The 15,028-nt window shown below is 36.2% G+C and overlaps 1 protein-coding gene across 3 annotated transcripts in view; it reads left to right on the forward strand.

Annotated features, from left to right (window-relative positions):
- Pja2 (praja ring finger ubiquitin ligase 2) overlaps positions 1-14,747 on the forward strand; it is a 67,512-nt gene extending 52,765 nt beyond the window's left edge. For all 3 annotated transcript variants that reach the window (XM_063245472.1, XM_003479302.5, XM_063245473.1), the window contains 4 exons: positions 390-501; positions 9,605-9,719; positions 10,224-10,345; positions 12,145-14,747. In XM_063245472.1, the coding sequence (XP_063101542.1) occupies positions 390-501; positions 9,605-9,719; positions 10,224-10,345; positions 12,145-12,270 (475 nt within the window). In that variant the 3' untranslated portion in view covers positions 12,271-14,747. The remainder of the gene's footprint in view (positions 1-389; positions 502-9,604; positions 9,720-10,223; positions 10,346-12,144) is intronic.
- The last annotated feature ends 281 nt before the right edge of the window (positions 14,748-15,028 follow it).

Below are 15,028 nucleotides of genomic sequence, written 5' to 3' on the forward strand. Positions count from 1 at the left end.
GCTATTAAGCAGTATAAAGTGAGGATAAAAGAGGTCTTGATTGATAGAATTAAGTAAGTAGTTACTTTTATTTTCCATATTCTCACCTACACTCATATTGGAAATTGAAGTAAACAGAAAAGGAAATAGAGAAAAGAATTATCTTTATACAATCTTGAGTTAGACCTTGAAACACAAAAAGAAGTTTCCTATAGATGTGTTATACAGTTAATATGGCAGCCTGTTGAAGAAACAGTGGTATGCTTATTAATCAATACATTAAAATAGTTTAAGATTTTTCTGCTTGCCAGATCTTTGGTAATTTATCAGTATGCTAATATAATTACCTCCTTAGAACAAGATTTCTCAGGTTACTGTTCCAGTTTTTTTATTTGTTTTTGTTTTTCCAGTTTATTTGACGGCTTTGCAGATGGCCTTGGAGTTGCTGAAGCTATTTCTTATGTGGATCCTCAGTTCCTCACCTACATGGCACTGGAAGAGCGCTTAGCCCAGGCTATGGAGGTATTCTAGTAACTCTTATGCTTGTATATAAGTTAATAGGATACAGATGATAAATTCGGAAGGTTTTCAAACTATTCTTTAAAAAAAGATAAAGTTTTCTTAATGATTTCATTTACTAGCAATTACTGATAGGTATTTGTCACCAGTATGTGTGTGTACATTATACTTTATGTCCTTCTGATTGCCACATACTTTTCAGGGCTTTTCTTACTTTCTTTCCTGCAGAATGAAAATATTTTGCTTATACTTAGAAAAATACGCTTTTTCTCTTATATTGGATTAGGCAGGAGTGATAGTCTGATACACATGCATTGTTCTATTTGTGAAATGAAACTGAGGATCTCTAAAAAGTACATTAATATTCTAAAAATCACTTTCTTTTGTTCTTATTTCTTCTAAATACTGTCTTGCTGTCTACTAGAGTTAGGAGATTTGTTTCTTCTTATCCCCACACACGCATATACACTGTCATACATAAGGCACATTTGTTGCCCAAGTTTCTGTTGCTGACTTTTCATTATATCCCTAAAACTGAAAGACTCATTCTTAAATGTGTTTACCAATGTCAAAAACCCAATATGATCACAGTTAGTAACTTGTACTGTACTGGTGAATTTCATTATAAAAAAAGTTTCTTTAAATTACTACATCTGAAGTTGATTTCCAAAGTATAGAAACAATAATTAGTGAGTAAGCCAGGTATAAGAGAAAAATAATTACTTCAGGAATATTGTGATAAAATTTTTGTCTTGAAATTTTCTGAGATTAGAATTTCCAGTTTATATTGCTAAATTAGAAGATCAATATCCATTTACACCCAAAAGAAAAAAGAAAATATCCATTTATACATGCACACACTCAGATTTACAGGTACTCTTGTGTTACCTCTGCTTTGGATAGATACATGATCTTCCATGTAAATCACTGTTCTCAGTTATGCTATATATTTTGTATAGAGTGTATATTTTTCTCAAAATTACAATAGCAGAAATTGTTTATGAGGAAAAGTCAGGACTTCACAAAATAGGATATACTTAGGACTTTTTCCAGATTATTTAGTGTACCTTACAAAATTCTACCACGTGTGAAATAATGAATGGTACACTTTGGTAACTTTCATCAGAATGTATAAGAATTAAGAATTATTAACTTCTTGAACTGCTTAATTTTTGAGTGACTGTAATGGAGGATATCTGTCCTGGATCTGGATTCACAGTCCATAAAATTTCTTTGATTTTTATGCTAGTAGGTTTTGATTTCCTGTAATATGGAGAGTTTTTAAATAGAAGTGTTGAGAATAAAATAAATTTTACTATTTTTTAATAACAGGAAGTGTGACATTTGCTTGGCATCATGCAAGAAGGGATTGGTCATGGGAGGTTATGCTAAATAAAAAACTATCAGAAAGAACACAGAGAAGAAGCATGAGAAGACATAGCATGTGCAGAAACTTACAGTCTTACACATCTTGCCTTCTGCTTGTGAAGAGCCCAGTGGCATTGCCACTTTCAAAGTTACTTTTATTTGTCCTTTTGCCTCTGATTGATGGATTCATATTTTAGTGCTCTTTTTCTTAATGTGAAATTGATTGGGGTGTTTCACTCTTGGAGATCAGTAGAGTTCCATTTTCCAATCACTTTTCAGAAATCTGTTTTTCCATGTTTAGTGTGCATTTGAAACAACTTATAATTTTCCTTTTAATAGTAATATTTAAATGAGACAGTAAGAAATAATAAAAACTGACTGCATGCTTTCATTTTTTTGGTCTCTCAAGCAGCCCTGTCCTTTTTTTGGAAATAGTTGCTTTCATTTCTGTTGTTTTCCTACAACTATATTCATCCTTCTTTTTAGGTAGCGGATTTTGATGAGACCGTTGCCACTATGTTAGTCTCATGTCTGTATCTCAAATTTGATTGAGGATATGGTATGATACCAGCATGCCTAATTTTTTGAAACAATGATACTAAAATTTTGTACTTCCAAACTACTTTTTAAAAAATACACATACATTGAGATGTAAAGTTTTTAGCATAAATCTTAAGTGTTGCTATGTCATCATAAAATCAGTGAATCACACAATCCTTTAAAATATTTGCCCAAAACCACATCAACTTAATTTTCTTTCTTTTTTTTTTTTTTTTTATGTAAAATGAAAGATAAGAAGCTACCTAAAAGGATTTGGTAGTTAGTTGTTAAAGGTCAGGTGACCCAAATACTTTGGATTGTCCCTGTGACTGAGTAAAAATGCTCTTCTATTTACCCAGTAGAACAAAGGTTAGTATAACTGAAATAGAGGAACAGAATATCAGCATGGTAAGTACTTTGCAAGCACATTTTTCAGGTAGATCAGTCTGAGTAGAGATGTAGATAGACAAATTTAAATTTCTTCCTTCAGACTGTCCACACGACCCATGGTGACTGGTGGCAGTTGTGCATTTGCAGCACTGTGAGGTTTGCGGGCTCTGGCACATTGGGCTCAGGATGGGGAGCAGCTGTGCATGTCTGACACAAGCTTAGGTGGGATAGAGAGTAGGGGATGGTGCGGGGGTGGTGGAAGAAGGCTTATAAGCAGCACCCAAGCAGAACCTGAAATGCACATTCCAGGAGGCTGGATGAGTACTGTGGTTGCATAGGCTATTCTTTATGAAGCAAAGCGTGTAAAGGTTGCCATAAAGGACAAACAAGTAAAATACTTTATACATTACAGTGATGGTAATAAAAATTGCGATTAGTAGGTTCCAGAACACAAAGTACTCAAGTATGTGGATACCAATCTGCAGAAATAACAGGAACTTCAAAAGGCCAATCAAGAGCAATATGCAGAGGGAAAGATGAGAAGGGCTGTTCCAGGAAAGAAAATATCTGTTAAATATGACAAAAAGGGCCTTGCTTTATTACTGAATTATCTTCGTGATTTCCTCAAGTATCTGGTGAAGAATTTGGCAACTTTGTTTCATGCCCTTGATTTTGAAGTGGCCCCACCTGAGTATCATCAGAAAGCAGTGTGAGGCACTCACCCATGTTTGGGTCCCTGTCCACACGTTTTTATTCTAGTCTTTCTGTTGTCCAAATTATATTAGTGCATAACAGAGTGAGTGTTTTATTTGATTTTAAACAGAAAATGAAAGGAATTACGGCTCCTTTTTTCTTTTTCTTTTTCTTTTTTTTTTTTTTCATTTCAAAGTTGCTATCAGTGTATTCAATGATGGACAACAGAGAGACATGGTGTAGAGTTTTTATTGCCTAGTTGACAAAGCTGCTTTTGAACACTTTGACACTATGCACTTTTATAATACGTGTTAAAACTATATGACAAAATGCTCTGATTCCTAATGCCAGAGGTTTGATTCATTCATAACTGAACACACTCACTCATGTGTGTGTGGTTTTTTAATGATGCTTTCAGAACCCATCCTTTTCAAGTCATTCAGGTTGTTCCTTAGGCACTTTATCTTTGCTCAAATTGTTGAAGAATGGTGGATTGTTTTATGGTTTTTGTAAGTGTCTTATGCATGTTTTAACGCGATGTATGCAGTGCATTGTGTAGCTACAGTTTTCGGTCTTTTAGGAATTGTTTTTCAGATCGTCAGTAAATTTTTTCTTTAAATTAAAAAAAAAAAGACTGTCCACACCCAGACTCCCAAAATCACCTTGTATGCACTGAAGTATAAACACTAGACAACACTATGGAGTTAAGATATGAGCTTTTGGGTTCAGCAGTCTGCATGATTTTGAACAATGCAGTTAACTTCTAAACTCCGGAAGTTGATCTCTTCAACAAAGTAGAAATAAACGCATGCCACAAGGGTTATTGTGAGACTGTTAAGATATTTAACAAATTCCCTGATGTAATGGTGAGCACTCAAATAATGGCTGTATTCATAGGGATATTTAAATCAGCTGCTAACTCAGTGCTGGGGGCTGGGGATTTAGCTCAGTGGCATAAGCGCTTGCCTTGCAAGCAGGCAGTCATGAGTTCGATTCCTGGTACCGGTAAAAACGAAAAAGCCAAAAAAAATTTTTTTTATAAATAAATAAATAAATCAGCTGCTAACTCGGTGTTAATCAGCCAACAAGTCTTGATTCAGTAGTGATCATTCAAAATTGGCATTAAATCATTTATTATAATATATTTATTATAATATATTTATTATTAAGCAGTAAGTATTTTGTTCCTTAGAAACTGAATTTTGCTTTTAGGATTATGCTACTACAGACTTCGATATATTCCACTTTGGGTTCTTTAGATTTCCAGTGAGTGTTATTTAGACTACTTAGTTATCTTCCTTGGACTAACTTTTGAAAATATACTGTACTGCCTGAGATTTTTACAGATTTTTCAGAACAGGGGCTGTAAAATGGTCTCTTGCTCTTGTTGCTTATAAGTGGTACCAGATCATCTTAAAGATATGTCAGTGCTAAGGCCGTAAGTTGTTTCAACATATATGAAATTTCAGGTGTTTATTAGCACTATAAATGTAGAGATATTCATCACAAGGACCTAATGAACTCATTGAAACATCATATATCAAAGCATTGAACCTGAAATTACCTCCCAGAATGGAAAGTTATTATATATACTATCCCATTTACTGTTTATTTGTAGCACAAGTGAGTTCTCTCAAGCAGAGTTATGTTGACAAGTGTGTAGTTATTTATATGACAAAGGTTAACAAGATCTTACCTTCCACTTCCTGTCTTCTGCTGGGAACATTCAATATAGAACTAGTAAACATAGGAAGGTATTTGAGTAACAGGGAATGTGCTAATCAGAGCACATAGCAGGAGTAGCCACCACCTATTAGTGGAAGATAGAACATCCAAGAAAGGGTCCCTGCTACCATGGTGTGCTGGAGAGCCATCCTCTGGAACTTGCAGGAGGTCTGCCTTTGAGGGTACCACTGTAAGGTATTCATAGGAAGGTTTCTTACAGAAAGCATGCTGTTATGGAACTGTCCATGGTTGGTGCTGGGGGAAGCTCTGCTGGCTGTGTGAATCCCAAGAGCTGGCCACTGTAGAAGCTGTGTGCACTGTGAGTCTGAAGCCAGAAAGAGCAACAAATGCCACAGAAGTGTGTCAGGCAAGCAAAGCCCATCTGCACTGTGTCTTGAGTATCCTTTGCAAACAAGGGTTAACATCATGCCGTCTGTTGGAAAGAAAAATATTGCATGACCCAGATGCAGTTTCACGAAGCTGACAGAAGTGGTGAATTTGGATTTCAGAAGCAACACTAGCCCATGCCTTTAGTTACTTCTCTGTGCACATTTAACCTCCTGTGTAACAACTCAGTTATATTCTTACTAATAAGCAAGCTAGAGCAGTTCTTAAAAATAACATTTTCACCTTTTCTCCAGAATAAGCAATCCCCAAATCATTATATCTGTCACTAGTTACACTACTTGCTCCACAAATTCACACTGAATATTCTCTTAAAGTCTAAATTGCAAAGCCAGGCATGGCAGTATTCACCTGTAACCCCAGCACTCGGAGACTGAGGCAGAAAGATTGCCACAACTTTGAGGCCAGCCTGAGCTATGTAGTGAGTTCAAGGCCAGCCAGCTCTACAAAGTGAGACCCTCCATCAACACCCCCCTCAAATAAGTTTTTAAAAAACTGTAAGAGATGGGAAGGAAGAAAACAAAATGGTTAGTATATACAATTAAATATGTACATAAAGCAAGGAAATAGGAAACATGAAAAGCTACTAGTTTCTGTATTTGGTTACAGGTCATAATTAATAGTTACAGCTTTCTTCTCCCGTAATTGATTCCACATGTTATTTGCTCTTAGCCAGAGCTTTACCTTGCTTAGAATACTTTGGTAGAACCAAACCTACTTTGCTGAAGAGTTTGTATCCTAGACTGGCCCTCTTATTTTTAGAGTTTTCTGATTACTGCCCTTGGGCATGGAAGAACAGAGAGGTATACCATACAAGTAAGATTATCATGGGGTTTCTAACAGAGGGAGCCTCGAGCATGAAAAGTGACTTTGATTTGTGGTTGTCAGTTTCATCCCAGTTCATCCAGATCGCCCTTTCCAAGTTCCACAATCCCATTCTTCAACCAGTCAGTGATACAGCTTTTGGAGAATTTGACAAGACTGAGCATTTTATCTCATTTTAAGTTAGCAATCCACACAATTTAATATTCTGTTTGATTTTCAGAAATAAGATCTTCTTTTAGTAATATCACAGACACTCTGGTTCTTATTCTGTGTCTTGAGTTGAGTTAGTTAACAGACCTGAGTGTTTCTTCTGTAAGTGCACAGGCACCAAATAGTACATCCCCATATTACAATTTTTATAGTCGTCAGATCACTGTAGTCATAAGGTCAGGGTGCAGTTACCTGAGCTTCCAAGATGTGTATCAGCTAGTTCTTCACCACAGCCAACCACAGCGATAGCTTGATTAATATTGTACTACCACCAGAGGCTACGGTTAATAGCATCTCATTCCCATTGGTAAGGACCTCTATATCGAGCTCGAGCCTAGGGGTCCAAGCAGAATAAGCTCCGAATCTGATTCTTGCAGATGAGTTTTCAGGGACTGTGCCTGATACCAGTCTTATGTCAGTGTGTGATCCATCACAAGAGAGAACAATAATAATTTGAATAGAGAAAGTTTAATAGAAATTATTATCTACCACAGGACATTAGAGATTGGCTTATTATTAGGATTACTGGAAGGTAAAGTAGATGCTAAGGAATATAGGAACAGCTGATTTAAGAAACAACTTCCAGGCTCAGATAGAGTTGTCTGCCTCTCCCTGCAACTGAGATCCAGACCTTGTTGGGGAAGACATAGCCATGACATAGCTCATGATATCATGACAGACACAGTTCAGCAAAACAATTCTCCCCTTTGGGGCACCTGAGAAACTGTTTACTTGAAGCACTCTCACAAAACCACCTAAGTGCCAGGAAAAGCTGCTGGCCCCCTTCACTGCACTTGCTGGGCTCAGGAGGAGCTGCATGTGCTTTCAAAGCCAGGAGAGGCTGAAAGGGCTGCCTGTATTGAACAAGGCTGGTGTTGGAGAAGCCTCACACACTGCAGGCTCCTGGCCATCCTCCCAAGGGAGCTGTGATGTCACGTCCTCCTGTAAGGTCTCCCAGCATGTTCTGTGGGCAAAGCTGAAGCTCATGCTAGTGACACAGGGAAAGTACTAAAGGGCCCAGTTTGGTTTTCACAGAGTAGAAATGATGAATACATTTAGACAGTGGGCAATAATTCAGGTACCTACAATTTTATTTCCTGTGATGCCCTTGTAAATTGAGAGTAAAGTTTGATGTTGAATATTACTAGTTGTGTTTATAAAAGTAAGCTGATCCTTTTGCTTTTTCTTTAGTTCTTATTTTGCTTTATGCTTGCCTCTACGCTCTAGTTAAGTCTCTTAGGTATCTGTGAAGTATCTGCTATGTATCTTTGCATGATCGTGTTTGCCATCCAGAAGAATACAGTGGCAGCTGTTAGGTAAACTTCTACATAGGAAGACCAGCTTGTTGGTTCTTTTTTTAGTCATTTAAGTGTATAGTTCAGTGTCATTAGATACAGTGACATTATTACAAACAATATAAATCTGATTTCCTTCTTCCTCAGCCCCTTGCAACCACCATTCTACTTTATGTCTCTGTGAATTTGATTACTTTAGGTTCCTCATATAAGTGGAATAATACATTACTTATCAGTGTTCATCCTTCTGTAACTGTCTTATTTCGCTTCACATAATATCTTTAGGGTTCATCTGTGTTGTAGTATGTGGTGGAATTCCCTTATCAAGGCTGAATAATATTCCATTGTGTATATATGCCACATTTTGTTTATTCACTCATCCATTGATGGAGACTTAGATTATTCCTACCTTTTGGCTCTTAAGAATAATTCTATGATGAAGATAGCTGTGCAGATATCCATTCCAGACTATTCTTTCAGTGATTTTGAACATAAACCCAGAAGAGCATAAATTCATTGCTGGATTATGTGATTATTATATTTTTCTTTTTTTGGTACTGGGGATTGAACTCATGACCTGTGCTTGCCAGGCAGGCACTTACGGTGCTGAGCTAAATCCCCAGTCCATATTTTTCATTTTTAAGGAGTTGCCATTCTGATTTCGATAGTGGCCATACCCTTTTGCATTCCCACCAGGAGAGGAGTCCCAGTTTTGATAATCATCTCAATAACAAAGTATTAAACTAGATTAAAACTAAGATCTTTCCTCACTCTGTGCTGTTAATGATGCTGTAATTAGGATAAAATACAAGAAATTACTTATTAACCTGTATAACATTATTTATTTGAATGTGTTAGTAATTCTGAAGGAAGATGTTGGTGTGGTCCAGGATTACAGACATCGGTTCCTGGAAGAGACAGGATGGACAGAAAGTGCACCAGGAACATGTACTTGTACAGGTGGCAGGCAAAAAAAAGACAGAAGTCCTGCCTGCTGTTCTGTTTTAAATAGAGCCAGGAAGAGCGCGGATCCGTCCTGCTAGGTGGTCACATGCCAGGACTCTCTTTCCTTCTCCCTAGAACTGTCATTGTATGCAGACATTTGAGCTCACAGCCCCAGAAACCTAGTAATCTTGAAAGCTGGTAAGATGAGTGTGCCGACTGTGCCAGGAGTAGACGTACCATTCAGAAGTGCATTAGTTGTTAGCATACTTTGAACATGTGACAACTCACTACATTTTCTTTTTTATCTTTTCTCGTTTTGGTACCGGGGTTCAAACTCACAACCTTGTGTTTGCCAAGCAGGCACTTACACAGCTGAGCTAAAACCCCGGCTACATTTTCTTGTGTGAAGTAAATCTTAAATATTTACTTTCTTTCTGTTCCACGCCTCTAAAATATGATTGTATTGGGAAAATACTGAGGCAAGATAGATTTTTACTTGGGAGAAAGAGGGCTTTGTGTGTGTGGATGAGTGTGTAGTGTTTGGTTTACTGGTAACAGTTCCTTTTGGAAGAAAGCAAAGAAGACAAAGGACTAAAGCAGAAGGCTCACAGGAGGAGTACGATGGATTTAATTTTATAATACCGTAAAAATGGCTTTTCATAGTGATTTGGATTATTATCTGACAAAGAACTGTAACATTTCTCATTCAGACTGCACTGGCACATTTAGAGTCCCTTGCAGTGGATGTGGAGGTGGCCAATCCACCAGCCAGTAAGGAGAGCATCGATGGCCTGCCAGAGACCCTTGTTCTTGAAGATCACACTGGTAAGTACAAAGCTGACCTCAGGTGCTGAGTGACATGTTGAGTATTTAAGTAAATTAAACACATGGTGGCAAATCTATGGCACACATGCCGCAGTTGGCTCTTTATTATCATGGAAAGCACTAAAAGACCCGCCAGCACTGATAGAAGGTGGAGTAATTGACTACTGAAACTTTAAGTAGTCTGTAGAGACCAGATACTAACAAACTTTTTAATGTATCAAAAATTCAACTTTTCTAACGAAAGTAATGTTTATTAAATTCCAAATTGTTTTGTCTTTTTTTTAATCGGTACCGGGGATCGAACTCACGACCACACTCTTGCAGGGCAGGCGCTTAAGCCGCTGAGCTAAATCCTCAGCCCCCAAATTGTCATATATTAAGCTTACACGTTTGTTAATTAAAAACTGGTCTTTTGTATTTTCAGGTTGTCTTTTACTATATTTATTTTTAATTTTTTATTGAAGTTTATGTAATTAGTAGATCTAAAGTATTTGTGATTTTCAGCTATTGGTCAGGAGCAGTGCTGTCCAATCTGTTGCAGTGAATATATAAAGGATGATATAGCAACAGAGTTACCCTGTCACCATTTCTTTCACAAACCTTGCGTCTCAATTTGGCTACAGAAGGTGAGTTTTAGGTTTTACTTTTTAAAATTTAATACTTATATAGTTTCTCTTAGAAGTTAATGATAACAGTAATGTCTTCTAAGCCTGCTTTATTTAGCTACAAATTTGTAGTACTGCAGAATTAAACTACCTTTAGTGTTTACAAATCAGGGATGATACGAAACTATTAGTATTCAGTACTAACATTGCGTAAAGATAATGGAGGCCACAGTAATTACCTGCTATATTTTTAATCACAACCCTTAAATTTCTTAGTGCATATTGGTGAAAAGACCAGTCAAATGCATCTTTCAGTTGTTTTTAGCTCATTTCATTTCAATATGCATAATTTGTATTATAGTTTTATTTTTACAAAGCATTATTTGCACATTTTTCCATTTGCTACAATCTTATATTTTCTCCATTTCCCTTTCTTGCTATTCTCCACTCACTAAGTAGTATTCCCACTCGCAATGTAAGCACCCACACTTTTTCCCAGTTTTTTACCTGTTTTCCGGTTTCATTCTCAGAATAGCTTAAGGAAAGACTGTTATCCATATTCCCACATTTTAGCAATTGTTACTGATTTAGGATTACACAGTTTTTTTTAATGTGGTTGACCAAGACTACTCATCTGCATGGTGAGCGCACAGTTCACTGACTTGAAGTCTTATAACATTGTACGTGTTGTGCAGTCTTGAATTGTACTTGACTTTGCTATAACCCCAGGTAACAAGCTGTCCAGTGTGTCCTGTGAGCAAGCAGCTTAGGGTGAACCCTTTCCTGGCGTCCTCCAGGAAGAGGTTCTCAAGACACAGTTCTGAATAGCCTGCCTCCTGTCAGAAAGATCTCTTTGGCAAAAAGACCAGATTTGCAGAGGAATAATAGGCCTGGCTAAAATTTTGGCCAGAGTTTCACAAAATTTAAAATCTTAGCTGTAACCCTCCCTAAAGTAGGTAGTAAATTATTTAATAAACAGCAGGAGTCCTTACTTTTGAAGATTGGTAAAGCTCTGTTATCTTCCATTTGTCCTAAAAAAATGTTTCCAGTGCAGTAGTTTCCATCTCCACTTCAATATAAGGTTTATAGTTATTTGGTTGATTTGTTGTGTCGTGTGCAGAGTACCTACCAGTAACTCCCAAGTCTTTCTGGAAAAGAATTACATGGCTTATAAAGGTAGAGCTGAGGTCCATTTTCTTTGCCATATCTGTACTATATTAACATGAGACCTTAATATGCACTAAGAAAGGTCCAAGGGGAAATAAACTCAGTGACATAAGTATGATGTGATTTCTCTAATGTGTGCATAGTAGATACAATTCAGTCCAGGTCATTGTTGAGCTGAATTCTGACTTCCATTAGGATATGTCCTGTAGTTCTTTGCTTGCCCTCCACCACCACATCAGCACCAACCATAAAGACTCTTAATTAAAATTCAGTAAAGGAAAAGTGAATTACCTTTAATCTATTTTTATTTTTTCTGTATGTGATACTAAGCATGTAACCCAGGGCCTGGTAAATACTAGGCAAACATTTTACCACTGAGCCGTATTTCAACCCTTCAGCGAATTATCTTAAAATTAGAAACATGATGAAAAAAATTAGAAACACGATTATGAGACATTGTTTACCCTCAACGATATTATAGAGTAAATAATGTTAAAATTTTGTCTGTTTTGTGTAGGATTGACACTTACTTGGTTTTTGTTTTTAACATAGTTGATTTGTTATTTGGACAATGATGCTATCTTTTCTCTATCGAGATACCCATGTGGCAGTTAAGATGTTGATGGTGGCTATTAACATGTTTCTTCCCTCAGTCGGGAACATGCCCTGTGTGCCGCCGTCATTTCCCACCTGCAGTTATTGAAGCGTCTGCAGCTGGTTCCTCTGAGCTTGAGCCTGATGCCCCACCTTCAACTGACAGCACTGCAGAAGCCCCCTAAACCTTAACAGTGGAAATGAGATCAGTCTATCAAAGTAAATCTTCAAATTTCTTCTAAATCTGATGTGCAAATAATTATATATAAATATATTAAAATGCTATATATAGTCTATGCCATAGTTTAGAAAGAGAATACTTTCTAAACTGAATTTAGGTTTGCAGAAGTACTAAACATTTTCAAGCTGAATGTTAAAGCAGTGCATCATTTTCTTTAGTTGAATATGTTGATATTAATTGTAGAGTCAAGCTTATCAGTTAATTCTTTCCAAAAGAGTCATTTATGTGGCACCTGTCACTGGTTTTGTCTAAAGAACTGCCACTAAGAGATTATAGTTAAGCTCTCCTGTTCTCATCAAATGTGAAGACTGTGATCACAACAGTAGTAATGTTTGATCTCATTGGAAATAAATTATAAAGCATGTTTTTCACTGGGCCCTTTGTTTTTGCTGTACCGAAACTTTTTGATTCATAATACTGAGATTTTTAGAAATGTATCTACTTTTCCTTCTTTGTTTACCATTGGGATTTTTCAATGCCAAAGGCTAAAATTTTGGCCAGTATATCGCATAATTTAAAATCTTACATACAAACCTCCCTAAAGTAGGTTGTAAATTATTTAATAAACAGTGGGAGTGCTTACTGTAAAGATGGATAAAGTATATGAAGATTTTGGTGTGTCAATTCTTGGTATAATGAGGTAAATTAGATGGCCTTATGAAATAGGTTGATCTTAACTCAACCTGTTTGTACTCGGTTAAAATTATACTTGAAAGTCCAGAGCACTACTGGCATATTTACTCAGTAAGTATTGGATTTATTTAGTTTCAAGTGATTTTGGTTTTGAAATATTTTGGGGAGTTCTGAAATTTTGCACAGGGTCATCTTTAGCTATCTAACCCCAAACCAGAATTGCACAGCTTCTCTTACTTAGGTGATCACACACTGTAGGCAGGTTTGTACAAGTATGGACATAATAGTTAACTTCAGATGTGATATGATAATCAACACTAGAAAACAATGGCTTTTAGAATATCACATTTGAGCAGTAAAATAGTAAAGCACATAGTGAGTGTACATCCATCCAAGTGGTCCATCAACAAGTTTAGTTTAAGAAATATTTCTATGGCTTTCCAAATGCAGAATATCATTTTATTTGTGTAATTTTCTGAGTATTTCTATTTTGTGTCTTTTTTTTTCCATTCTTAAATGAATTTTCACTGTTGCCACATTTGAGGCTTAAATATAAGGAACATAACACTTGCATTCTAATTTTTGCATATATTGTAAATGTGTCTGGTATTTACAGCAAAATACTGTGTATCCTTTTATGGGTAAAACAAAAGTGAACATTTGCATGCATGTAATGTGGTGAATTTGTAATTTAGGGGTTCTTTGGGGCTTCTGTGACTTTGGAAATGCTTACATTCAGGCCTTAATGTTGCATTAGCTAGCATGTTTTCCTTGGGATGTATATAGTCACTGTTGTATAAACTAATCTTTGCCTGTTTTCTACTATGTGATCTTTCCAGACCATATTTCATTGATGATCATTTAGTGTCAAAGAATCAGTCACATTAAAATTAATTCTCATGTGTATATTGTGGGAATTCGTGGCTAGTATGATTTTTTGTTTGTTTCCTTTCAAGTAGTGTTGATCAGTTGTGACACTGGTTAAACTTACATACTGAAGATCTGTTTGTAATAAGCCACACATTATATTTAGACAGTATTAAGGGACCTTGGTTTTTTTTCTCCTAGATAGCAGCTATCCCAAAGAATACATGTGTTTCTTTTTTCTTGTAAAGAGTTAGCAGTTATCTACCAGTTGTTAGGAAGTTTTGGTTCCAAGCTCAACTAGCAGTTGGAAGCTGAATTTAAGATAGCCATTGTGCTTTTTTACTTTCAATCTGTTACTGTCTTGTATTATTGACTCCCTGCTATTTACAAACAGCTGCTACAAAGGCGAAAGTTGAAAAATAGTTGGTTTAAATTTAAAGAAGATTGAAGTTTTGTTGTAACAAGTCTGTATAAGCTGAGACTGACACATTCAGACCCCAAAATATTTGATCTTGCCTTGGATCCTTTTGAAAAAAGAGTTAAGAATATATGAAGGTAAATTAGAAATAAGTATGAATGTTAATAAAGTATCATTTATTTCTCTTATTTTATGTGATTTGACCTAATTTTATTTTTCTGAATATCATCTTATTTCATGTAATATGAATGCTGATATTTAAAGTTAGACTCATGTGTTTTCTGTTGTTTTTTTGTTTTATCTTTAAGCTAGCTCTTGTTTGTGATCTGGACTCATACATAAGCTGTTAAATACATATGAACTGTTAAAATGGAATGCAAGTTTTTTGAAAGCCCAGTCTAAATGTAATGATTGGTTTATTGTTCTACAATGCCAGCCCATCATTTTCAGTGTAAATCATAAACAATAAACAAAATATACTCGGTGGTCATTTCTAATTTTAATTGTGTAATCGTATCACTTCTTTTATATAGCCCTGAGCAATTTGGAGTTAATAGCATGTGAACAGAGAGTTGGTTTCTGACACATGACTTTTTATGTCTTAAACTGATCTGAGAAAAGCCCTACAGAGACTCGTACAGCAGTAGCTGATGGTCTTCCTGCTGTTGGAGCTCTGCAGCAGCAGATGGCCTTCCTGCCTAACATTCTTAGCCTTTCTTCAGTTTCAGCAGACTCTAGTTCCCACATTGTTTCAGGACTGCAGAAACTCAGAAGTTCAGGAGAG

This window comes from Cavia porcellus, unplaced genomic scaffold (genome assembly GCF_034190915.1).
Source record: "Cavia porcellus strain 051 isolate PalLab524CR breed Dunkin Hartley unplaced genomic scaffold, mCavPor4.1 scaffold_2, whole genome shotgun sequence".
NCBI classification, from domain to species: Eukaryota; Metazoa; Chordata; class Mammalia; order Rodentia; family Caviidae; genus Cavia; species Cavia porcellus.